The sequence below is a fragment of the Trachypithecus francoisi genome, unplaced genomic scaffold (assembly GCF_009764315.1).
Source record: "Trachypithecus francoisi isolate TF-2019V2 unplaced genomic scaffold, Tfra_2.0 Lachesis_group15, whole genome shotgun sequence".
Taxonomy (NCBI): domain Eukaryota; kingdom Metazoa; phylum Chordata; class Mammalia; order Primates; family Cercopithecidae; genus Trachypithecus; species Trachypithecus francoisi.
The window spans coordinates 86,890,724-86,917,611 of record NW_022681460.1 but is presented as its reverse complement, the minus strand read 5'-3'; the positions used below and the strand labels follow the sequence as shown (position 1 = coordinate 86,917,611).

The following is a 26,888-nucleotide window of genomic DNA, read 5'->3' as shown; positions in this document are numbered from 1 at the left end:
GTATCTGTGATAAATCTTATAGGCCATTATCAGAATCACCTGGCTGGCAGCCCTTTTAAACTCATCTCTCCTTTTCCTAGGAGGGTATCTCAGATCCTCTTGGTGCAGGGTAGCTAGACACTGTTTAAAAATTTTCGCTGGGTGATTATCAACATTCTCACTGTCTTCTACATTGAAGAAAAGGACATAGAAGATTCTGATGTAATTTACCTAAGGCCCAAACCATTTCCAGATTTAAGAATGCTTCCCAAAAGCAGAGAGGCACTATAGGCAGTTATTTGGAGAGGCCCATGTGTATTGGGGTCTGAGACACAGCAGTTGCCCAGTTGTTTCAGAGACTGGAATGCTGAGGCCCTGGGCACAGGAATATACTAACTAATGGTGAGTTAACAATGAGTGACCTCGATTTCCTTTCAGGAATCATCACCAAATAAGACCTGAGAGACCAACTGGTAGTCACAAATGGAAGGGAAATGAGCTCGATGCATCATTATCCAAGTTGGCCTCTGGTCCTTTTTCGTATTAGGAACAAGATTAGCTACAAATTGATCCATGTATTTTCTAGAACATCAGGCATAGGTCCAGACCTGAACACAGGAACAGCCCATGAGGAAACCTCCTTCCTTTGGAGTGCAGTAACTATTAAAAAAGGAAATTAAATAGCGTGTGACTGCCCTGGGCCTGGAGGATCCCCTTAGGAAGCAGAAGCAAATCTACTCCATTAACCAATCAATCAGTCTCTCTCCCACCTCTGTCCTGAATGATGTCTTAAGCTTTCTTTCTTGGGGCTGATTATTTCCAGAGATATGCACAGAGGGAGTCCTTCAGTGACCCTTGCTCAGTTCTGAAGATTGCAACAGATTCTTTCTTAAAGTCTAGTGTAAAAACCATTTCCTATTTGTATATATTTGTTATGTTTTAAAGATAAAATATGCTGTATGTATGATTATAAAATGTAACAATTTAACATATTCAGTTAAATGTTAGAATTTTATATTCTGTAGCCTATCATTTTAATTGGAAGAAGTATGGCCTAATGGAAATGTTCAATGTTCTTTTTCTTTTCTTTTCTTTTAATCTGTTAGTGCTGCCAACTGTCCCTATTCAGAAATCAATTTGAATAAAGACCGTATTTTTCCAGACCGCTTAAGTGGTGAGATGCCTCCGGCTAGTCCATCATTTCCAAGAAATAAAAGGACAGACGCAAATGAAAGCTCTTCATCCCCTGAAATCAGGTAATCAAAGAGCTAATATTAGCATTGTTTAGAAGTACTCTGATTGAAAGAGATTTTTTATCTTTTAGATATTTTATTTCCTATAGCAATGTTTTCTTGGAGATTGTTGAAAATATACCTGACTGGCTAGGTGCAGTGGCTCACGCCTGTAATCCCAGCACTTTGGGAGGCCAAGGCAGGCGGATCACCAGATCAGGAGATCGAGACCATCCTGGCTAACATGGTGAAACCCCGTCTCTACTAAAAATGCAAAATATTAGCCGGGTGTGGTGGCAGGCACCTGTAGTCCCAGCTACTCCGGAGGCTGAGGCAGGAGAATGGCGTGAACCCAGGAGGTGGAGCTTGCAGTGAGCAGAGATCACACCACCGCCCTCCAGCCTGGGCGACAGAGGGAGACTGTCTCAAAAAAACAAACAGAAAAGAACAGATTCTGTGGCTTCTTCATAATCAAGACAGTGTATTTCTGAGTACATCACTACTTAAGGTGCCATGGCCACTTCTGGTATGAAAAGACAGGGTCATCAAACAGAAAGTATCCCTGCGCAGTAGGCGATTGCTTAGTGGACACTTACAGAAGTAATGAAGACTGCCTTCATGCAGAGAGAGGGTGAGTCCTGGTTTATGAGGAGCTGTTTTTGAATGTAGCCTGCAGCATGTAAGCTGCAAGATTGGAGAGCTTCAAGTTCTGTTGGAACAGCTGGTTTCATTTTTAAGTTTGTCTCTAGTTCCTTGATACAGTGTCTCATTTAGAGTGTCTGATCATTTACTCACTCAGGAGGACCAGTCATTCCCGTAATAGGCAAGTCAAGTCCTATCCACTCCCCAAATTGTCTCATATATTAAAGGGAGGAAAGCCTCTATCTTGACTAATTTCCAGTACTATTTTGAAGGTGAAATAGCATTGACATAAATCATGAAGCATTAAAGCAAAGTATTGGCCAGGCACCTATGGCTCATGCCTGTAATCCCAGCACTTTGGGAGGCTGAGGTGGGAGGATCACTTGAGCCCAGGAGTTCAAGACCAGTGTGGGTAACATAGTGAGACCCTATCTCTATAAAAAATTTTAAAAGTCATCCAGGTGGCCCTTCTATTTGTGAGACTGAGGTAAGAGGATTGCTTGAGCCCAGGAGTTCGGGGCTGCAGTCAGCTGTGATTATGCCACTGCACTCCAGCCTGGGCAACAGAACAAGACAGTGTTTCAAAAAAAAAGGCAAGATATTAATGGTTTCATGACCCCAAAAGTAGTGCTGCCTGGAAGATTTTTTATATTCCGCCTTCCTTTGTCTGTCCTGTGGCTTACAAAATAATAGTGGCCAGTGATTGCCATAGTTGCTTCTTTGCCACTATCACCATCTAACATAGTGTGAGGATCCCTTTAGATTTCCCAGTTTGTTATCAGTCTTTCTTTCTGTACCACCATTTTTGGTCATGATCAGAGATCTGATTAATTAACAATGAACCAGTGAACAATAGCGGGTTCCTGGTTATGTACCCTGGAAGTGGTGTAAGGTGTTACCACCAACTTCTTCTTTTTTTTTTTTTTTAATACTTTAAGTTCTATGGTACATGTGCAAAACATGCAGGTTTGTTACATATGTATACTTGTGCCATGTTGGTGTGCTGCACCCATCAACTCGTCATTTACATCAGGTATAACTCTCAGTGCCATCCCTCCCCCGTCCTCCCTCCCCATAATAGGCCCCGGTGTGTGATTTTCCCCTTCCAGAGTCTGAGTTATCTCATTGTTCAATTCCCACCTATGAGTGAGAACATGCGGTGTTTGGTTTTCTGTTCTTGCGATAGTTTGCTGAGAACAGTGGTTTCCAGCTGCATCCATGTCCCTACAAAGGACACAAACTCATCCTTTTTTATGGCTGCATAGTATTCCATGGTGTATATGTGCCACATGTTCTTAATCCAGCCCATCACTGATGGACATTTGGGTTGATTCCAAGCCTTTGCTATTGTACCACCGACTTCTTAACATGAGGCAAAGAATCAAACCATCTATCTCCTTTCCTGGGTGTTCATAATTCAGTCGAAGAGAAAAAAAATAGCTTTTTGACACATTTTTAAAATACAAAATTGCATGTGAAAATACCAAATACACAACAATATGAATATACATAATGCCATTAAATGGTAAATTTTATGTTATGTGTATTTTGCTACTATTAAAAAATGCAAAAATGAATAAAAAAAACTGCCAAATTGTGAGACTGGTTTATTGGGAATCTGCTGATGCTACTCTTTGCCCCGTAACAAAAAAGATACCCTTTCTCTAATCTGTTTTATTTAAGGGCAAATTCCTGCGTCATCTCTGATCTTTCTGAAAAGGAGGATTCTAATCACTGGGCTTCCTAAGCAGCTGCTTCCTTCACTCCCTGGTACTTGACAGATTTCTCCATCCACTGACCTGCCCTGTAGGCCACCACCACGTTTCCATTCTTTCTAAACACGCAGCCTCTCTTTATTGTTCTTTTCAGAAATTAAAATCTTCATGCTTTTAAAAATATTTTTATTTTGAATTATCCAAATTATACATTAATACCTGCTTGTTTTTAAGTTTAGAGTGAACTGCTGTTATCTCTATTAATATTTTAATGTTTTGTCCTTATGTGTTTCCAGGAAAGCATTTTTGCCTATGTGAATTCACAAACATGCATGCATATACCTCAGTTTCATATAGTAGAATGTTCTGATTTAAATTCCTTAAATTGTACAAGATGTGTTCCCTTGAAAGGTCATAAAATGTGTACACAGAACTATGTTTGCATATTTACTCCTTTTTTTTTTTTTGAGATGGCGTCTCGCTCTGTCACCCAGGCTGGAGTGCAGTGGTGCAATCTTGGCTCACTGCAAACTCCCCCTCCTGAGTTAAAGTGATTCTCCTGCCTCAGCTTCCCGAGTAGCTGGTACTACAGGCATGTGCTACCACAGCTGGCTATTTTGTGTGTGTGTGTGTGTGTGTGTGTATGTGTGTGTGTGTGTGTGTGTGTTTTAGTAGAGACGGGGTTTCACTGTGTTAGCCGGGATGGCCTCAATCAAAAAGATCAAAAAAGATCAAAAAGGGATCAAAGAGCCCTTCTCCCTTCCTGTTGGTCTCTTATAAACCTTGACTTTGAGTGTAACGCAAGGCTTGAAACATATCTTTAAGAGGTAAAGAAATACCCTTCCACTCATTTCCCAGTGGATTTCCTTCTTTTCAGGAAAATCCTGAGCATGCCACGTTACTAGTAATCTTCTGTTTTGAATTGGGTGTATGCATGTGTCTTAATCATTTCAAAGTGTCTCCTTTGGTTGTTGTGAAAATGATCAGAGGTGTCCATGTCTGTCTAACCTTTGAGAAGATACTGGCAGAGCAGCAGTGACCTTCCTCTGGCCTGAAATCAGCCAGGAGTGAGAGGCAGTGGTAGGACTCAGGTTGTCCTAGTGTCATGACTATACCTCTCCCTAGATACCCTAGAATCTTTTTCTTAAGGGTTCAGAGGTGAGTGCTCTGTAGAGGTGTTCATAGGCTTGAACTGCATCTTCTTGACTCGCTTTCTGTACCAGCTTTGGCCAAAACTACAGTTTTAATATATAGGAAATGTAAAAGAGCTACAGCTTAGATTTTCCAAGTATTTATTTAGAGTTTTATATTTTCTCTTTCTTCTTCCCTCATAACCAAGATGCAGTAAGTCAGTTCCACCTTGGATAAATCAGCAGTATACAAAGAGGTTGCCAACCTTTTTTCTGTTTAGTACTGTCTTGATTATAGTTTAAGGTACATAAACCAATGAGAGACCCTAAAACTTTGGAGGTAGAAAGTTGATGCAACTAAACTCTCTTAGGGGTTTTCTTCCTCCCATGCAACTTTAAAACTTGACTTTTTGCCATTGTTCTGCATGCAAGGTCATCTAAGCTCTTAGTGTAGCTCTGAAGATTAGTTCTGTCTCTGATGCAGACCCAAGGAAGAAATGAGTAAGTAGTTGAAGCCCAGCACAGCATGGGTGTTTTCTCTTCCTCCAGAAAAGAGCAGCAGAATGTGGTGATTAGGAACATGGGGCACTGCTTGAATTTAAATCTCGGCTTCCCTACTTGCTAGGTTTATGATCTTTGATGAATTACTCAGTAACTCTTTGCTTTGAATCTCATAATTTATGAGGATTACACAAGATGAAAAATGCAAATATGAAGCTCTTAGAATAATGATTAACAAGTCATAAGCCCTCAATAAATGTTTTTTTTTGTTTGTTTGTTTGTCTATTTTTTGAGATGGGGTCTTGGTCTGTCACCCAGGCTGGAGTGCAGTAGCGGGATCTCGACTCACTGCAAGCTCCGCCTCCCAGGTTCAAGGGATTCGCCTGGCTCAGCCTCCCGAGTGGCTGGGACTACAGGCGCGTGCCACCACACCCGGCTAATTTTTTGTATTTTTAGTGGAGATGGAGTTTCACCTTGTTAACCAGGATGGTCTCAATCTCCTGACCTCGTGATCTGCCTCGGCCTCCCAAAGTGCTGGGATTACAGGCGTGAGCTGCAGTGCCAGGCCAAATGTTAGTTTTTATTGGAAGAGGAGTAGATTACTTTGTTTCATTATATGTCTTTATTCCTTAGGAGCAAATCAATGACTGGACCATTTGTTTACTTTTTTTTTTTTTTTTGGTGGGGGGAAGATTTTATTTTATTTATTATTTATTTATTTATTTTTATTTTACTTTAAGTTGTAGGAACCATGTGCAGGTTATACAGGTGTACATGTGCCATAGTAGTTTGCTGCATCCATCAACCCATCTCCTAAGTTTTAAGCCCCACATGCATTAACTGTTTGTGCTAATGCTCCCCTTTTTAATAATCACCATTCTAACTGGCGTGAGATGGTATCTCATTGTGGTTTTGATTTGCATTTATCTAATGACCCGTGATGATGAGCTTTTTTTCACATGGTTGTTGGCCACAAAATGTCTTCTTTTGAGAAGTGTCTCTTCATATCCTTCACCCACTTTTTGATGGGGTTGTTTGATTTTTCTTGTACATTTGTTTAAGTTCCTTATAGATTATGGATCTTAGACCTTTGTCAGATGGGTGGCTTGCAAAAATTTTCTCCCATTCTGTAGGTTGCCTTCTCACTCTGATGATAGTTTCTTTTGCTGTGTAGAAGCTCTTTGATTAGATCCCATTTGTCAATGCTGGCTTTTGTTGCAGTTGCTTTTTGGGTTTTAGTCATGAAGTCTTTGTCCATGCCTATGTCCTGAATGGTACTGCCTATGTTTTCTTCTAGGGTTTTGGGTTTTACATGTAAGTTTTTAATCCATCTTAGTTTAATTTTTGTATAAGGTGTAAGGAAGGGGTCCAGTTTCTGTTTTCTGCATATGGCTAGCCAGTTTTCCCAACACCATTATTAAATAGAGAATCCTTTCCCGCTTGCTTGTTTTTGTCAGGTTTGTCGAAGATTAGATAGTTGTACATGTGTGGTGTTATTTCTGAGGTCTCTGTTCTCTTCCATTGGTTTATATGTCTGTTTTGGCACCAGTAGCATGAGGTTTTGGTTACTGTAGCCTTGTAACATTAATATAGTTTGAAGTCAGGTAGTGTGATGCCTCCAGCTTGGTTCATTTTGCTTAGGATTGTCTTGACTATGTGGACTCTTCTTTCGTTCCATATGAAGTTTAAAGTAGTTTATTTCTAATTCTGTGAAGAAAGTCACTGGTGGCCTGATGGGAATAGCATTGAATCTATAAATTACTTTGGGCAATATGGCCATTTCAGGATATTGATTCTTCCTATCCATGAGCATAGGATGTTTTCCATTTGTGTCCTCTCTTATTTCCTTGAGCAGTGGTTTGTAGTTCGCCTTGAAGAGGTCCTTCACATCGCTTATAAGTTGGATTCCTAGGTATTTTATTCTCTTTGTAGCAATTGTGAATGGGAATTCACTCATAATTTGGCTCTCCGTTTGTCTATTATTGGTGTATAGGAATACCTGTGATTTTTGCACATTGATTTTGTATCCTGAGACTTTGCTGAAGTTGCTTATCAGCTTAAGGAGATTTTAGACTGAGACAATGGGGTTTTCTTTTTTTTTTTTTTTTTTGAGACGGAGTCTCGCTCTGTCTCCCGGGCTGGAGTGCAGTGGCCGGATCTCAGCTCACTGCAAGCTCCGCCTCCCGGGTCTACGCCATTCTCCTGCCTCAGCCTCCCGAATAGCTGGGACTACAGGCGCCCGCCACCTCGCCCGGCTAGTTTTTTGTATTTTTAGTAGAGACGGGGTTTCACCATGTTAGCCAGGATGGTCTTGATCTCCTGACCTCTTGATCCGCCCGTCTCGGCCTCCCAAAGTGCTGGGATTACAGGCTTGAGCCACCGCGCCCGGCCGACGATGGGGTTTTCTAAGTATACGATCATGTCGTCTACAAACAGAGACAATTTGACTTCCTCTCTTCCTATTTGAATACCCTTTATTTCTTTATCTTGCCTGATTGCCCTGGCCAGAACTTCCAATACTATGTTGAATAGGAGTGGTGAGAGAGGGCATCCTTGTCTTGTGCCAGTTTTCAAAGGGAATGCTTCCAGCTTTTGCCCATTTACTATGATATTGGCTTTGTCGTAAATAACTCTTACTATTTTGAGTTTGTCATAAATAACTTACTATTTTGATATATGTTCCGTCAATACCTAGTTTTCTTTGCTATTCTTTTTTTTTTTTTTTTGAGATGGAGCCTCGCTCTTTTGCCCAAGCTGGAGCTGGAGTGCAGTGGCACTATCTCGGCTCACTGCAAGCTCCGCCTCCCAGATTCATGCCATTCTCCTGCCTCAGCCTCCTGGGTAGTTGGGACTACAGGCACCTGCCACTGCGCCCAGCTAATTTTTTTGTGTGTGTTTTTAGTAGAGACAGGGTTTCACCATGTTAGCCAGGATGGTCTCAATCTCCTGACCTCGTGATCCGCCCACATCGGCCTCCCAAAGGGCTGGGATTACAGATGTGAGCCACCGCGCCCAGCCTCTTTGCTATTCTTAAGTTAAACTTTGAATAGATTGCTCAAGCAGGATGATTCCCATAATACCACATTACTCACCTGGACGTAATTTGCCACTTAGATTTTAACAAATTCTCTTTGCATTTTTCTTAAGAATTTACTAAAATTTGGTTGCCAGACATGACGATTTTTTTTTTTAATGCACTTTGCCACACAAGACACAGTTTGCATCCCTGGAAGCAAACTCTGAGACAAGGATTTAATTGCAAGTGGTTTACTTAGGAGGTCAAGAAAGTATCAGTAGGCAAGTGAGGAAGTGATGCAGGGAAGGGCAGGCAGCCAGAAAAAGCTTTGTTGTCACGCTGATTACCACCATGGACAGCAGGAACACAGACCTGCTGGGAAAACTCTGGGATTTCTTGTAAATACACATCTCAGTGTTAGCCCACCATAGGGATGAGGGAGCTGAACTTTTGAAACACAAATTCCCTTGAACCACAGAGTGAGACTGTACATGTTAATTCCCCAGCACATCCTCCCTGCCAAGCAGCCAGAGCCCAGGGAAGTCCTGCAGGAAATCAGTGCAGGCGAGACAGGTGGATCAGGCTGGTGTGTGCTGAAGTGAAGTTGGGAGCTGTGGCACCAACCCGTTACCTATTCCAGATGCCAGGCAGTCCCCAGAATGAGTGATGTGCTGGCATTGCTTCTGATTCAGAGCTTATATAATAGGACTAGCATAAATTAACTGTGTGAGGAATGAATGTCCTTTTCCTGTCATAACATTATTTTAAAGGTCACCTGCTCAGAATAGAGCCATGGGCAGCTAATGTTCCATCATACTCATTCCCAAATTTGGCTTCATACCAGATCCCCTGGGACTTCCTTAAAACTCAGATTTGAGGTCCTATCTCAGTCCACCACATTCTTCCAGGCTACAGCTTTGGAGTCCGGACTCAAATGTTTATGTGAGCATCTATCCCCCTGCTCAAAACGTTCAGTGACTTCCCGTTATTCTTGGAATTAAGACCCTCATTCTCAGCATGGCCTACAAAGCCTTGTGTCATCTGGCACCTGCCTAACTCTCCTGCTTTGTCTCTGCAGGCTCTTTTTTCAACCTATGCTTCAGCCACCCTGTCCTGAGATACCCCTTTTCCCTCTGTCTAGATCCTCCCTGTGCCATCTTTTAGCTATCTCTCATCTTTGGGGCATCAGATTCACTCTCCTTTCCTCAGTAAAGCTTTATCTGTTCATCCAGATTTTGGACCAAGTCCTCCATTACATGCTTTCTCATCACACGACCCAATGCCATTGACATTCTTGGGTAAACACTTCTGGGTACTTTGCTTGATGATATGCTCCATAAAGGTAGGAGCCATGTCTTTTCTTCTTCTCCAAGTTGCCCTAACCTGAGCATACTCCCTTGCATGCAGTAGTGACCTCGAACCATCCATCCATCTTCTGTGGACAGCTATCAGTTATGTAGCCTAAGAGGCAATAGCTGTATAACCTTTCTGTTCAGTTAAAACTCCTACACTTTGAACTGTGAGATCACCACACCAGATATGTAAGGAGTGATTATTAAATGATGAGATAAATTCCCCCAAAACACACCTGCACTCTCTCATTAATTAAGGTGGGATGTCCCAAACTGTTGTTGTTTAGTTTCCTGGCCCACACAGAAAATGATATCACAGAAATGACAATGTTTGTTTCAAACACCAAAGAAATGGATGAGGCTGCCTCCCAGTCACCAGAGAGGGGTGCAGAGGGCTGCGGGATCAATATCTCAGAACACTTGTACCTTAGGATTCAGGACATCCTCATCAGGAAGCTCTGCCTGATATTAAGATGGTCCCACCCTGAGTCCACCTGTAGGTATGCTGAATGCTTGGATCTCTTTTCCTACAGAGACTTGTCAGATGGGTGTGAGTGAAGGGAAGTCCCAGTAGCTCTAGATAGAAATGTGAGTACGTGGTCCTTACAGATAGAAATGTGAGTATGCAATCCTATCCCAGCGATCCATTTATTCATCGGAAGTATGAGGAGTGTCTTTCGTACCAGTGCTTGCTGTGAAAAGATGCTTTTTTTGCTCTGGACAGTGAAAGCTCATCTCTGCCCTCACGCTGCTCCTAGAGGCAAAATGTTGAGGCATGGGCTCTACCAGTGAGTGGAGTAGCTTTTCCTAGGGACTGATTACTTAAATCTCTGCATGTCTACAGCTAAGCAAAACAATATATGTGTTTCTCTATATGTCTTAATAAAACTGGGAGTCTCAAACTTTGATTTGCACCAGAATCATTTGAGATGCTTGTTAAAAATGTGGCTTTTGAGGCACTGCTCCCAGAGGTACTGATTCAGGAAATGGAATTCTTGTGTTCATAAAAATGAAGGCACTGGAATCTTCATTTTTAACAAGCTCTCCCAGGTGACCAATGCAAGTAGTCTATAAACCAGGCTTTGGGAATCTCTACTGAATGAAAATACCCTTTTCAGGGGTAATACTTCACAGTGTGTTATCAGTTGGGAAACATCGGGCATCCATCCCACATAGCCTTGTTCTCATGAAATCTGTTCTACGGCTGTTTGTAATTGTGTTCTAAATTAGGTACTATCTCTATTAAAAATCACTTAATGTTTTAAGCTCCCATGTTGTTTAAGCCTGCTAAACATCAACTACAGATACCAATAAAGCATCTTTAAAATGCCTGCCAAATGCTTAGATTATCTTGCAAGGCAAATGCCCACTGCTTAATAACTGATCCAATGGCAGAAATCAGTCTGTTCCGTTCATTATAGGCCATTAAAATGACTTCTCAAGTTGTAAGACCAGTGTTTCCACTACGAGAACTACATAGAACAGTTGCCGGAATTGCAGTCATCAGTCTGGTTTATATTTTTAACACGAATCCAATTTTGCTAGTCACACCAAAAGCCAAGTCTGTACCCAGTTAAACAGATAGGAAAGCAAGCTAAGATAAAGTATGAAGCTATGAGCGTATATAAATCTATTTACTTTGCAAAACTATCACATCAAGTAGAATAAAATCAATTTAGGGCCAACCATTCTAAAAGATTACCAAAGTTAATTAGTAAACCTTGGGAAGTTGGTTTTTTGCCCCCTGAGGTCTTCTGGGCCGAGAGCTTGATGTTAAATATTGCTGGAAGTAATTTCAATGACTAGGCATGCTCTGGCTATTGTAAAACCTCTTCTCCCTTTTTGTTGATGGGTTCCAGGTATGAATTAGGAGCTCTGAAAGTGTTTTCCTATTCCAGCTCTTGAGAACCTGAGTTAAATCTGTGTAGTTGTTTATGTACCCCAAAGAGTAGCTCAGTGTTTAGTTAAATCACTCACAGTTCTGATGCCAGCCACTGTGACACCAAGGCAACCATTCAAAATGCAAGGATAAGATGAGTGTGTTACTGTTATATGCCTGTGAAGTTGTTGGAACAATATTGTAACAGGATCTTATTTTATCTCCTTGAATATCACCAATTTCTGACTCAGGAGACCCTTTTCTGTAGCGTAGAAAAGCAGTGACATCTGTTCTCTTTTCCACAACAACAACAATAAAGTAATAGAGTCTCACTCTTAAGTGACATCATCTTTATTTCCCAAACCTCACCTTATTGGTTAAGGCTTTTCATTTAAGAAGAGGATTAATTGCTGAATGAATTTTTCTGGAGGGTTTTTCCTTGTTATCTTGGTAATACCCACCTTATGTATTCATTATATTCCTTTTATTGTATTCTTTCACTGGCGTATGGTCCTTATGCTAAATTATAATTAAATAGGCCTGTTAACCAAAATGTTTTTATTCATTAGATATACAGTAAACCATGTTTACCTCTCCTGGGTGATGTTTATGAAAACATAATTCAGTAAAACCATTGCTGTTGTTGAATTGAATTTTAAAAGCTCTTTATTTGAATGTTGTTCATAGTTGTCCCACTGGTTTTATTTGCCATCTTTTTCTGAATCCCTTCGAAGGTGGTGACCTCCTTGACCTGAAGCTCAAGTACAGTCACTCTTCATTTGTACGAGGCATTTTGGAAGCAGTTCAAGTATTCTTTTAAAGTTCCTGTAGAGTGTAACCCCTGAGATTCTCATTCCCTGATCTTTTTACCTGCGAGTGAGTCACAGCTCAGAAACTTAAAAAAATGCTGGGAGCATGCAAAGAGACATTCTTTTGATAGCCAAAACAGAAAAACTACATTTTCTTACAGCTCTCTGGTAGTTAGCATCCCCGCTTGTTACTGAGGAAGTACAAGTCTCTTTCAGTTCTTCAAAGGCCCCATGAGACTAGAATAAGCTATTTTGAAAAGAGAAGTGTGGGGTTATTTTAAACCAAGCCAAACTAAGGAGTGAGCTTTTACACTTGAGCTACGGCAAGATAGCCATGTCTCTGACGCTGGGCCAACAGTAACTGTCAATCCATGCTTCCTAACCCGGTTGGCAAATATTTCAGTCTACATTGCAATCTGCATCTGCCTCCTTTCATGCTGGATTTAAAGAAGTGACTAAAATCAATAAATCCCCAAATTGGGGCAAAATAATTTGTTTTTCAATATTTTTTAACAGACTGGGACTAACTGAAACATAATTGGTTAGAAATTGTTTTTATATGAAAAATGAACAGACTTGAAGAAATACAGCTGCACATATTCAACTGCCATCCTATGCATTTACCATTCTAATGTCTGTTTTACTAATGTTCATCCCAAAGCATAATTATGGTAAGACAGTAAGACCTCTAAAAGGTGACACAGAATTACAGAGAAAAAGAAATTGCTGAGTCATAAAGAATACATTTTTCCATTCAACTGGATTCCACTATCTTAATTAAAAGCCAAAAGTATTGTTAAGATTTCACTATGATTGTATTTCAATTCAATAAAACTGAAATGTATTGAGTTGAATTGAATTGTATTGAATTGCAACTAAAGAAATGTTGCAGTAAATGGCTTCTTGAAAATTTTGAAATTCCAAGAGAAATTGCTGTTTTCCAGGTGCTTTTACCTATGTCGGTGCCTATTATTTAATCTTCATAATACCTTATGTGGTGTAGTTGTCATCATCACACCCTCATTCTACAAACATGGAACCTCTTTTGGTTAGAGGCCATATAGCTAGTCCATAGCAGACCTGGGTTATAACCCAGGCAGTCTGACTGTAGTCTGTGCTTGGAACCATTACTCTAAAAGCTGTTTTAATAGTTAAAGAAATAAGGTTAAAGAAAACAGGTATCAGTAGATAATTTTATCCTAAAATATAAGTAATTTATAACCTAGGAATAGCTGCTGTGCATCATGCTCCTACTTAAGTGCCTGGCTCTGTCCTAAGTGCTTTGTATACATTATTTTATTTCATTCTTAACATGCCCCTCTGAGGTAAAGGATTTGTTATCCTTGTTTTACCAATAATGTAACTGAGAATTAGAGAAATTAAGTAACTTGCTGACGGTCACATAAACCTAGTGAGGAGCAGAACTGAAATTTAAACCAGACTTCTTCACTTCCCAAGACCACATGTGTAACCACTATTGCTGGGCTGCTTCCTCCATGTTAAGATTCAGGCACCCATCTGCAATGTGTGTAATCTCAATGCTTTGAGAGGGTGAGACAGGAGGATTACTTGAAGCCAGAAATTCAGACCAGCCCTGAGCAACATAGTGAGACCCTGTCTCTACAAAAACTTAAAAATCAGCCAGGCATGGTAGCGCATGACTATAGTTTCCACTACTTGGGAGGCTGAGGCTGGAGAAGCACTTGAGCATGAGTTTGAGGTTACAGTGAGCTAATGATGGCACCACTGCACTCCAGCCTGGACAACGGAGTGAGATCCTGTCTCTTAAAAAGAAAAAAAAAAAATCGCACGCTTGTGCCTAAACAGCTTGTACCCTCTTTTGAAAGGAAATCGTTGATAATGAAAAATGTTGATCAAGGAAAGCAGGCCAGGAAATGTTTAGGTTGACAATAATTGTGATATTAAAATATAGCCTGAAAATATTTCTGGTTGTCATTTTAAAAAATCTGTCAAGAAGCGTATCTTTTACTATGCTCCAGAGGGTATTGTAACATTATCCCAGAGTTTTGGCATTCTGATATAATCATATTTTATCTGTAATTGGAAGACTATGTAGCTAAAATAACATTTTGCTTAGGAAGTTGAAATTCTAGAACAAGGATTTCATTTTTGTGTAGAGGAAGATTCATCACAGTACAGTATTTGTGTAATGAAATTCTTAACCTTATAGTAGAGAGAAATAATGGTTGTCCAATTGAATAAACAATTTTTTTGTTGTTGTTTTTTTCTTTCTGAGACAGTCTCGCTTTGTCACCGAGGCTGGAGTGCAGTGGTGCAGTCATGGCTTACTGCTGCTTTGACCTCCAGGGCTAAAGTGATCCACCTGCCTCAGCTTCCCAAGTAGCTGGAACTATAGGTGCATGCCACCATGCCCGACAATTTTTTTTTTTTTTTTTTTTTGGTAGAGACACAGTCTCACTGTGTTTCCCAGATTGGTCTTGAATTCCTGGACTCAAGCAACCCTCCTGCTTCAGTCTCCCAAAGTGCTGGTATTAGAAGCATGAGCCACCGTGCCTGGCCTCAATTTTTATTTTAAATAAAATGTAAAACAAATGGGAATACGGAGTCAGGCTCTTCATTCCTGACCTCATCAATGAAGGAAAATTTGAAGAATAAGTTTATGGCACAAAAAGCTTGTTTCCTTTAACTTCATATATCATACTTTATTTTGGAAAACCACAACTGTAAAAATAAAAAACAACTGAATCCAATTGCGGATTTTGGTGTCAAAAAGAACGGGTGCTATACTCGCCCTGTGAATTTGGTCTTAATGTCTCTACATTTCTGTGGCTATAATAATAAACCTTCCTTCAATACGTGTTATAAAATATGGGACATGTAAAAAGCTCAGTCAGTCTTTGGCTCATACTGTGTTCTTAAGAAGTGAACTTTTCTTATTAATATTAACTGTTTCCACATGTCTGGATGTGCTCGATTAAGATTCTGCTCGCCCCAGTGATTCTATTCACCCATCTGTTTCATAATGCCTGTTTCATAATAGACTGCGCAGATTGACCCTGTCTTCCACCTTTCCACTCTCTAGCTAAAGGAAACAGCACATAGAACCACAGGGGCGTAGGTGCTTTTAATTTGAAGGAATTGGCAGAATCAATATGTTAATCTGAAATAAAACATTCAATAAACATTTTTTTGTGGAGGTCTTCCCGTTTGGTAAAAATACATATCTGTGTTTATATATTCCCAGGTTTGTATGGCTCCAGTTTAATGAAGTGTCATGAGTTAAAACTGGGGCGGTGAAAACTGAACATGCCTCTATAATGAGGCAACATAAATTATGTAAGAGTACATAGCTTCCACTCTGTTATGTCAGATCCAGGCATGAGGAAATTTTTTGGGTCAAAGATTTTACTTTCTTTTTCTATCTCTGTTCCCTCTTGGAAAGTGATCTTTTTCTTGGAGTTCAGGAAATAAGTAATTGTCATTGTATTCGGGCATAAGAAAACAAGGGAACTTTTCTCATAGCTCAAGTCTTCTATCTTTATTTTAACAAAGCTACTTTAAAAGAATGGTATGCTTTAGTAAAACCACAAAAGGGTGACTGCAGATTATCAGTGGATAATTGTGATCCTGAAAACTGAAATATACAGAAAATTTTGACTTTTTAGCTTTTGGACTCATGACGTTTCTCTCTCTATTTAAAAAAAAATCAACTACTCATCAGAGCTTCTAGAAAAACCACAATAATTGGACATTTATTTTATTTGGGAAATGCCAATTTAAAGTTATATTGCTGTAGAATATGGTTTTTAATAATAGTTAATATAGCCATTTACAAACTATTTGTTGACCACAGTACTTTCTGGGATAGAATTTGTGCACTCAGTATTATTTCCAATTTAATATAAAACAAATTTGGAAATTCATAGAAGTTAATTTTAGCATGGTAAGCTAATTTTAACATGTAATTTCCAAGCATAACTGCAGCATTATTTTTACAGAGAAAACACAATTTTTATCAATACATCAACTAATGTTCTTTCTCCAGTTATCAGTGACACTCTTACATTTGTTTTTTCTATAGCTTCATCCCTCTACTTTCTATGGAATAAGAGACCCTGTCGCCATTTAATTGGTTTCTCTTGGAAAAAAAATAATGATTCTCCCCCATTGTCAAAAGAGCAAGTATACTTCAGCAGTTGTAGCAAGTTGTTTTTAGCATGAACTAAGCCAGGGAGCTCCGATTCAAATGAAATTTCACATTTGCTCCTGGAAATGATCTTTCTTAAAAATAATATCTCCTCCCAGGATGATCACTAATAAACAATAAATAATTTTAAAATAGCAATAAAAATAGAAAATGTATTGATTGCGTGCTTACTGTGTTAGTGTCATTGTGTTATTATATTTTCAAATGGAGACTCAATTAGTGCTTTTGTAATTAAAACTATAGAACTCCTTTTATATTTGTTGGGATATTTTGTTTCAAATGTGTTTGCCGTTATTAAAACTTAACAGAACTATGCTCTGGATCTTTCAGAAACTGTCGTGTATTTGTAATGGTAACAGCATGTATGAAACAATAGCACATCATAAACACAGAATACTTTAAAGCACTGAAGTGTGTAGGCCAGATAGCATATTCTGCATAGAAGAAATTGCAAAATGGGGTTTATTGTGAATCCTGAGAATGGAATACATTAGGGTGAAAAATTTTTAATCCCTGAAATTTAAGAAAAGTAGTTCCTTTTTTAAAAAAAAAAAAAAAATTTTTTTGCCCCTGTCATAAGGAGTAAAGCTCTGAATTACGATTGTAATGGGTCTATTCCATTTTGCAGTATCTCTGGCATGTTTAGTTTAGCATTAGGTTATTCCTGGTCAGAAAGAGGTGAAATCACTTCAGCTGGTGGATTTGACCTGATTAAACCAGGAAAAGCTTCCTAGAATTGGGATTTATTCCCCCGAGCCAATCTTAGCCTCCATCCGAATCCTGGTGCTGAGTAGTATATGGTGACTTAGTTAAATGGTGTGGACTTTCAAAACATGTTCTTTCTTTAAATAGAAGCCTTACCAAACTGTGTAAGTAAAATTCCACATGAATACATGTTCCAAATTGTAGTTGAATTATTCAATAGCTACATTTTCCAGAATAGTTCATTTTATTATCCTTAGCTTTAAAATCTTCTTCCTGAATAGGAAATGAAAATTGATAATGAAGAAAATGGACATTTATAGTTATTATTAATTAATTGCCTTGTAGTAGAACTATATATCCTTTCTAAGACTTTAGTAGCATCCTTTGGTTTAAAATTAAGAAAAGCAGTTGTTGAGATGTAGTTCTGAACCATTTTTTAAAAATGTTTCTCTTGTAAAATATTGAATTGCCTGTTTTTCTCAGAGACCAGCATGCTGATGATGTCAAAGAAGACTTTGAAGAGAGAACAGAAAGTGAAATGAGAACATCACATGAAGCCAGAGGTAACCATAATAATTCTCATATTACTGATGTGTATTACTGCTAATACGAAACAATCATAGCCTTAACTGGAATACAACAGTCTTTTTTATGTTAAAATGAATTTTATTGTTTATTTTTATTGTTTTAGGTTCAGGGATACATGTGAAGGTTTGTTACGTAGGTAAACTCGTGTCATGAGGGTTTGTTATACAGATTATTTCATCACCCACGAATTAAGCCCAGTACCCAATAGTTACCTTTTCTGATCCTCTGCCTCCTCCTGGCCTCCGCCAGCAAGTAGACTCCAGTGTCTGTCCTTTCCTTCTTTGTGTTCATAGATTCTCATCATTTAGCTCCCATGTATAAGTGAGAACGTGTGGTATTTGTTTTTCGGTTCCTGCATTAGTTTGCTGAAAGTAATAGCCTCCAGCTCCATCCATGTTCCTGCAGAAGACATGATCTCGTTCTTTTTTATGGCTGCAAAAGATGAACTTTAAGTTTGGTTACCTTATTCTTTTTTGCAGGCAATAAAAGTTTATTGTTCAGTATCAATATAGTATGTAATTTTTTGTATAGATTCATTTATGGTCTGTATTAACAGTCTCACATATTGGTACAGTATTGTACATAAAGTTTGGTAAGACATTCTCTTTGGACCTTGTCACACATTTTCTTTAGTATTATTGATGTCATTTGCTTCCTATGTTTAAAACTCAATTCAGAATGTGTTTTGAAATCCAGATATTGTCTTAATCTAATATCACAAAATGAAAAAAAATTACTTGAACAGTGTTTTAAGTTATATTGGAGGAAATAATTTGTCCTACATCTTTGTTAAAAATATATTGCTTCGGGAGGCCAAGGTAGGCGGATCACCTGAGGTCAGGAGTTTGAGACCAGCCTCGCCAACATGGTGAAACCCTGTCTCTACTAAAAATACAAAAATTAGCCAGGTGTGGTGGTGCATGCCTGTAGTCCCAGCTACTCGGGAGGCTGAGGCAGGAGAATCACTTGAACCTGGGAGGCGGAGGTTGCAGTGAACCGAGATCACGCCATTGCACTCTAGACTGAGCTACAGAGCGAGACTCTGTCTCAAAAAAAAAAAAAAAATACAGTGGTTTAATGGTTTAATTAAGCAATGAAGTAATAACTGTTAGTCATAGTATAGATTGTATTTATAAATCAAATATAACAGTAGTTATTTATTTTTATAAGAAAATGTCAGTCTGATTATGATTTTGATTGTCCCTGTGAACTTTGCTTTTCATGTAAATAGTTTGGTTTAGATTATTATAAGATTTGAGAATGGCACCTGATGGCTTCTTGCAGTGACCTATTTCATAAGTGATGCTTAAAGCAATCATTTATGATTAATTTAAAAGTTATAGTCAGTGCTGTCTTCAGCACCCTTTATGGTGTTTATGTAGCACAGTGTACAAACCCTATAAATGGCCAGAGTTGGAATCTCTGCTTTGCCACGTGCTACTTTGTGATCTTAGACATGTCATCACACACCTGTGAGTGTTTCTGTTTCTTTATCTGTCTATCCAGGAGGATGATGATAGTATACCTCCCTCATCAGATCGTAATGAGGATGAAGTACAGTCACATTTGTAGCTTGCTTAGAACAGTGCTGTGCAAGTATTCGATTATTTAAAACGTTTCTGATTATGGAAAAGGTAGAAAAATATTTAATTTATGAAGGTTTTGTTATCAGGGCTATTTTGAATTCTTAGACAAAAGCTTCGGCCTTTTCTTTGTGAATGGTGGTTTATAAGAGGAGGTAAGAGCGTGGCCATCATTCAGGTCTCAGCTCTACCACTTCCTAGCTGTGTGGCTAGTTCTGGGCAAAGTACTTAACCTGTTTGTGCCTCAGTTTCGTCTTGTGTAAAATGGATGTAGTAATAGTATCTATATCCTTGGATTATTGTGAGGATTAAATGCATCAGTGGCTGGAGTATTCACTCTTATTAATAGTAGTAGTATTGTGGAATAAGTGTCTATTGTATGGAATTACCTGATCATTAAAAGTTCAGATTGATTGATAATGAAATCTTCTAGGCTTTAAGCTTGTTGAGGGAGTAATAATTTGATAACATTTTTAGTTTCTCAGTGATCTTTTTAACTCAGTGTTTATTTAACATTTTATATGCTGGGCCAATTTTCATAATTTCTTTCTGAAAATTGTTTGCGTAATGGAGAATTTCCAGTTTATTAACATGTACTATGCATGGTATTCTCTTATTTTTCTTGGTAGCTTTCTGTCTTTCTAATTTTTTTCTTTCTGTTTTTCTTGATTTGAATTGCCTAAGTTTTTGTTTTATTATTCCTTTCAAGGAACCATTGCTAGGATTCATACATAATTCTTAATTTTGTAATTTTTCAAGTCATTTATTTTTGTTGTTTTTTACCTGTAAAACCTGTAGTTCAATGTGCATGTTTTGCTTATTGTCCTACTTTTTGTTTGTGAAAGAGAGCTTTATAAAGTAAGTTGTTTTGAGAATTATTGCACATATTTTTATAGGTGAGATTGATCTATAATATTCTCCTTTACTTTCTCATCTGGCTTTAGCCTCCTAAAATCAGTATAATTTTTCTTCTTTTTCACATTTCTGAAACATTTTAAATAAGACTGTATCATAAAATGTATCTATAGTGAAATCATGTTACAATTCTAGGCTTCCTTTTAACGTCTTTCTTAGCTTTAGATTTCTTTTATCTTTTTGAAATCATTTTTCAAGAACCATTTTGTATGAAAGAGATTTGGATAGCACTTTGTCCAATACTGGATAGCACTGTCCAGTAGTTTACTGGTTGTCTTCACCTAAAATCAGGGAGCTTTGTCCGAAACCAGGCCTTATGACATCTGAAGACGTTTCTCGGTAATACTGGGGACCTCTCAGAGCCTAGTCAGTGGGTTTCCTCCTGCCTCTCAGTTCTTAATAGAGCCCTGGCTCAGTGCCTTATATTGGATTTCCTTTAAACAGATGCTGAGAGTGCTTTGTACAAGAGGTTTGTTGGTGAGTATTCTTGGGAGCAACACCAGTGAGAGAGTGAAAGAAGCAGGATTGGGCAGACCGAGAAGCTGAGCTGTGATGTAGTTACAGCAGAGGCCTTAGCCCATCTCACAAGTTGTGCAGGTGACCGTTCGGAGTTTTCCCAAATTCAGGCAAGGGAACCAGACTTTTGTATCTCTGAATTGACCAATCCTCGGATGTTTGCTGGGAGGGGCACATATCCTTGGGCAAGGAAGCTCCTTTTGACTTTGGGCAGTTCCAGAGAGGGAGGCAGCTCTGCGCATCTGCATTCCACAGGGAGGAGAATGAAGCCCTGTTTCTGAAGGGCGCAAAGAATGGCCCACCGCAGATTCACTATATTCAGCCAGATGTTTGGTCTGTTTTTCTTTGAGGGAAAATCAAACAGAACAAAAGAAACAAACCAAAATATCCTTTTAACTATGTGAGATTAGGCCAGCTAAATTCAGTCCACTCTCTTGGATTTGAAAATGAACCTGGCTCTTCAATTCAGTCTTCTTTTGTGATGTTTGCCTGGGAAGTCATGAGCCTTTTTGATTCTTTGATTCAGTCTTCTTTAGATCCAGAAAGCTTCCTTAAGTTAGAGTTAGAGTTTTGATTATTATTAATACTTCTGCTTCATTTGTCTCTTTCTGGAAGGTAATACCTATTCTTCTTGGGCTAGACCCAAGGAATGATATTAAAAATACTTAACAGTTCATTTGGTAACCAGCATAGCACAGGACAGTTAAACGGTCATCTTAGTACTGGAGCAGGGTCCTGGAGGCTCCGTGCTATAACGGAAGTTACACTTAGATGCTGGATCTTGGAGAAGTCCCACAAGGGACTACTGACTGCATGGTGGGAAGTAACTATTACCAACCAATATGGAAGTATTTTAATATTTTAACAACTTCGGCATTTTGTGATGTTGTCGACATGTTTTTCAAGTTGAAATAACTCACTCAGTCTCTCGTTCTGTCGAGTGTGCTATTTACTGCCTTTAACATGAATTTTAACAGCAGTGTCTCTTATTTTCCTGTGATTTCCTACGTTGGCTTGTTCTCTTCGTAGCCTATTTTTGTTTTTTAGAGTTATTTCCCCTTGCGCAATGCTAACATCATGAAACTCTTCTGTCTATAACTCAGTGCTCTTCTTCTGATGTTTTCTAGAACTTTTTATGAGAGGTCCCATAGTAATTGTTTTCTGTTTGATCCTTTTTGCATCCTGAGAAGTTTTCCCAAGGTCTTTTGTGAACAACACTAAACACTTAATGTTCTGTTGGAGTCCTGGCACAATTCCTCTTTCAGACCCGAGGCTGAAGGTCAGGTAGATGTGCTCCCTTCCGGAGCCCTCTTGTGAACCTACAGGTGCCTACCAGTGTTCATTCTCATTTCCACTTCTCCAGTGGCAGAAGCAGCCCTTTCAAACCTAGCCTGGCTGGGGTGCCATGGGAGTGGGAGAGAACGCCCCTTGCGGTGTGGGTAGCATTTATTGTAGAGGACACTTGAGAAACCATGCTAAGTTGCTTTACAGTGTCAAGAGGGTTTAAGACTCAGTAGGCCCATGAGGCCTATTTTGAGTCTAGGAGCAAATTGATTTAAAAGACGCACACATGCGCGTGCGCGCGTGCACACACACACACACACACACACACCCCTTAAAAAAGGATATTTCCCTCCCCCATCCATTTCTTCTGTTAATTCTGTTTAGTTTAGTAGAGTATGTGTAATTATGAGCTTTGGGGGGTGATTCCTGCTATGCTACTGAATTTGATCTTCGGGAACTTTAACTCAGTACTTCCCTCCCTCCCTCCCTTTCTCTCTCCTTACCTCTTCCCCTCCCTCCCTCCTTACCTCCCTTCTCTCTTTTCCTCTTTCCCTCCCTCTCTCCCTCTCTTTTTTTTTGCTTCTGTCTTCTCTACCTGAATAAGTAGCTCATTCCTACCATTATGGAAGGCCCATTAGTAAAGACTTGAATGATTTGACCTTCAAATTTAAATTGTTGTATTCCTGGGAAAGGTATGGTTTTGTTTTCTCTTCTGCAACCACTCTCTCTCCTGGGTGGCTCATGTGTGGAGAGAACTGAATTCTATTTTATAACATGCCAGATTCTCACCTAAAAAGTCAGGCTTGCTTTTTGCTTCCATAGCCATTGGTTTATTTTGATTATTAACCTTGAAGTGATCCACAGTTATCTTTCATGCCTGAGTTAAGTGTCTTGGAAGTTAATTTTATCTATATTCCTTCATGCTGTGAATTCACTTATTTTACCCAAACACTTTTATTGTTCATCCTTTTATATTTGGTCACCAGTTAGTAGAAATATTAAGAGATACATCCCATTTCTTCTGGTTTTATTTTTTCCTTTCATTTTGAAAGCATATTTTATAGATTCATGAAATGTTAGCCTAAGAGGGTTATTGACTCATTTTCATTTTTACTATTTTATACCCAATATACTCCCAGTTATATGCCTTTCTTTCAACAGAGGAATAACATCTCCCATTTGCCAACTGCTTGCTATATACCAGATGCTGGGGTAAGCATTTTAGAAATATCATGTCATCCTTACTACAATGCTGTTAATTTGATTTAGCCTGGAATATAGAGAGCTGGTCAGTGGCAGAGTGGGGCTTTGAATCCAGGTTTATCAGACTCAAAAACTGACCCTCTTGACCACAACCCTATATTTGGTATTAGGAGGCAGGCAATTGAGGATCACTTCCTGGTGCTGCTGCTGCCTCACAGTGTGGCTTTGAGCACGTCAGGGCTGGACCTCCATTTCCTCACCTTCGCAATAGCTCCCTCAAAGCGTTTTGAAACTAAACTGAGACAAGGCATTTGGAGATTCTGGTTTCACTTTTGCCCCTGGCCTAAAGGAACAGGAATGAGTCAGAACAAGTGGTAAGCAGTAGCTCCTGCTGCGGCTTGTCGACTTAGCATTGTGGGAGCAGATTTGGATCCAAGTTTGCAAGCGGCAAGGAGCATAATGTGTACCTCCTTTTGTCTGGCACTTGCCCTCCTGGGTGAGCCTACCACGTGATGGTTCTGTTGGGCCCTAATGGGAACAGTCTGGTAGAAGCAGGTTCTTACCCTCCATGGTAGTGGAGATGTTTCTTTCCACCAAAAGACCTCATATTTGAGTTAGTGTTCCCTATATTGAAGATTTATTGTCTTGTTTCTCCTGAAACACCAGACGATGTTTATTTCAGGATCATCTTTATCTGAAAAGTCTTCTTACAAAGGTATTTTCTCTGCATCACTTTCTTCTACCCTAAGCCAAATCAGGAATTTTAATACCTATACTCAACCAGAAATGAGAGACGCGTGAGCAGATTTGATTTGCAGATTTATACTTTGGATAACAACATTATTATTTATTAAACTTCATTTCAAAAAAGTGTAGGGACAGAGGATAAGCTTCCCCTCTGCCTTCTCTAGGGGTTCACTGAGATGACTGACTATAGATTAATAGGAGAAAGAGAATATATTAACGTGCATAAACGTGGGAGTCCTGCAAATGTGAGACTCAGGGCCAATGGTTGAAGCTTATGACCGCTTTTCATAGAGAAAAGGGGAGTGGGGGTGGGATTGGTATAGGCAATTGTGTAGTAAATAATTTTCAGGAGAAATGAATGAGCCCAAAGAACTATATGGCCTGGGACAAAGTTTCTCTGAGTTCTGTGGGAGGTTGCAGGAAGGCGAGGAGCAGAACTTCACTGTGAACAAATGTTGTCTTACCATGTAGATAGATGTCTCTTGGGTAATCTCTTGGAGCTGCCCTGAGAAGGACAGATGAAAAGTCTCTCTGGGCATGGTGATGACTTTTAGTGGTTAAGTCTTTCTTGGCTATTTGATGAGACTTCTAAGTTGGCAGTTGGGTTTCTTTTGGAAAGGAGTTTTCTTAGTCAGTAAAGAAATTCTAGAGAGTTTTTCTCTGCACATGGGAAAGAAGGGATCAGAGAGACCAGGGCATGGGGGAAGGTCAGAGGGAGACCTTGCTTCTGAGGCTTACTTCTGAGGCCTTTCAGTTTCCTTTAATTCAGAGCATTTAGCATGCCAAAGTGCTACATTTTGTTGTAGCCTAACAAAAGTCTGCAAGTACATGCTGTATTTATATAGCTGTCGAGTTTCTGATACAGTACAGTGCTGAATTAATAATTGCTGAATGAACAACTTTCATACAGTAAACAATAGAGGCGGCCCTTTATCACTAAGAATCAACATTAAAAAAAAACCCTTGTTTTCTGTTTTTTTAGAGGGATGAAATAATGAAGTCAAAGATCCACAAACTTATTTTTCTTACTATTACTCCCATCTGTCATTTTCTTCTGATATTAACGAGACCCAGCAATTGATGTTGTTTTAATGATATATTTCCACAAATTCATTAAATTGCTTTCCAAGTCACCAAAGTGAGACTTCCATTTTTTTGTTATTTTTTAGTAACATTAAGTAGTTTATTTGATACCAGCTGTTGGTTTACATAACTTTTATTATCCAAATAATGCATGTTTATTATAGAACAATTAGCAAATACAGGGAAGCAAAATGGAGAAAATCAAAATTACATGTAATTTTATACCATTTTCTGAACATGGGGACCTACTTTTTAAGACTATTTCTATCTGAAATGTTATATAAATTACTTTGTAACCTGCAGTTTGCGTAAGTATTTATACTTCTTGCAACATAATATTAAATATTCTATGGATGGATGTAGCATCACTTAACAAACCAATCCCCTACTGTTGGGTCATCTAGGCTAGTTATTTTGTATCTCTGACTGTTATAAATATTTTTGCAATAAACTTTAGTAGTGATTAGAATCGTAGGAGTGTGTGTGTGTGTGTGTGTGTGTGTAATATAAACACATAAAAGTGACTTATGTAAGGTAAAAGAGGCTTATTTCTCTTCCACATAAAGGAAGTACAGAGCTTGGTCCAGAATTTAAATGGTACTTAATAGTATCAGGAAATCAGGTTCCATTTATCTTGCTGCTCTGCCTTGCAGAGTACCTATTCAGGCTAGCCATTAAAGTACTATTCTACCCAGCAGGAAGGAGGGACATGTTGGGGGAGTGGTGGTGGGTGTGCTGTCAGCCTTTAAGAGCACTTCCAAGTCCAATTAGCAGAACTCATAGGATATTGTAGATTCCACTTCTGCTTGTGTCTATTAGTCATGTGGCCACTTTTAGCTGAAAAGGAAGCTGGGAAATGTAGTCTTCATCTGAGTACAGTTACATACATGGCAGAGACCCTCCACTGTAACTGGCTTGGAGATGATTGTTGGCGTTCATGCTTCGTTATTTTCTTAAGATGAACTTCTAAACTTGCAATTGTGGAGTCAGTGGATGATAACTCAGAAGAAATCTTTTCCAGGTGAGAGAAAAGACTTTTGCCCAAAGCTGCTTCCTTGGAGTGTTTTTTGGTTTCTTTAGCATACCAGTGCATGATGAAGATAAGAATGGGAAACATTCTTTTATCTCACTGGAAGGTACCATCCGTCCAATCTATCCAGAGAGCATCAGCTGACCCTGACGGAGGTGCACAGGTGCAGGGTCGGTAGAGGCACCTCTTACTGGGGCTTTGCCAGTGAATGTTTGAAATTTGATTATAAAAGAGATTCTAACAGTATGTTCCTTATACCATGCAATATCTCATGACTTGTAGGGCCAGGGATATTGGTGGTACTGTGTTCCAAGACTGGAAGCCACTTTTCAGCTGGTCCTGTCTGACTTGTAGGTAGACTTGGATCTTCAAATTTGGCACATAAAAATCTTATCTTTTTTTTCAACAAAACATTGGTCTTTATGCCTCTTATGAATGACTAGAGGGTCTTTAGTGTCTGCCTCTTTCTCATACGTATGTATAGGCCTCACTGAGAAAATTTTTTTTGAAGAAATGTAGTGATTATTTGATTAAACATTAGACTGAGTAGATTAATTTGTTCATAAACATAATGAATGTTATTATTTTTCTCTGCAGTATACTGTGTCCATTTTAACGTACTGTCACTTTTCTCTTAATTCTTATCTTTCCACTGTTGAGGATGACAGCTTTGGTTCTACAAATAAAATGTATCAGATTGTTGAATCAAGAATCAGGAAGGATGACCATTCCTTCCATACGGTAATTTTAGTTATTCCCAGTCAGCCTAAAATATTTGTACTCATTGTGG

General features: G+C 39.0%; 1 protein-coding gene across 8 annotated transcripts in view; it reads left to right on the top strand.

Annotated features, from left to right (window-relative positions):
* The window catches only part of L3MBTL3 (L3MBTL histone methyl-lysine binding protein 3), a 131,054-nt gene that overhangs the window by 84,816 nt on the left and 19,350 nt on the right, over positions 1–26,888 (top strand). For all 8 annotated transcript variants that reach the window (XM_033235497.1, XM_033235492.1, XM_033235499.1 and 5 more), the window contains 2 exons: positions 1,086–1,235; positions 17,633–17,712. In XM_033235497.1, the coding sequence (XP_033091388.1) occupies positions 1,086–1,235; positions 17,633–17,712 (230 nt within the window). The remainder of the gene's footprint in view (positions 1–1,085; positions 1,236–17,632; positions 17,713–26,888) is intronic.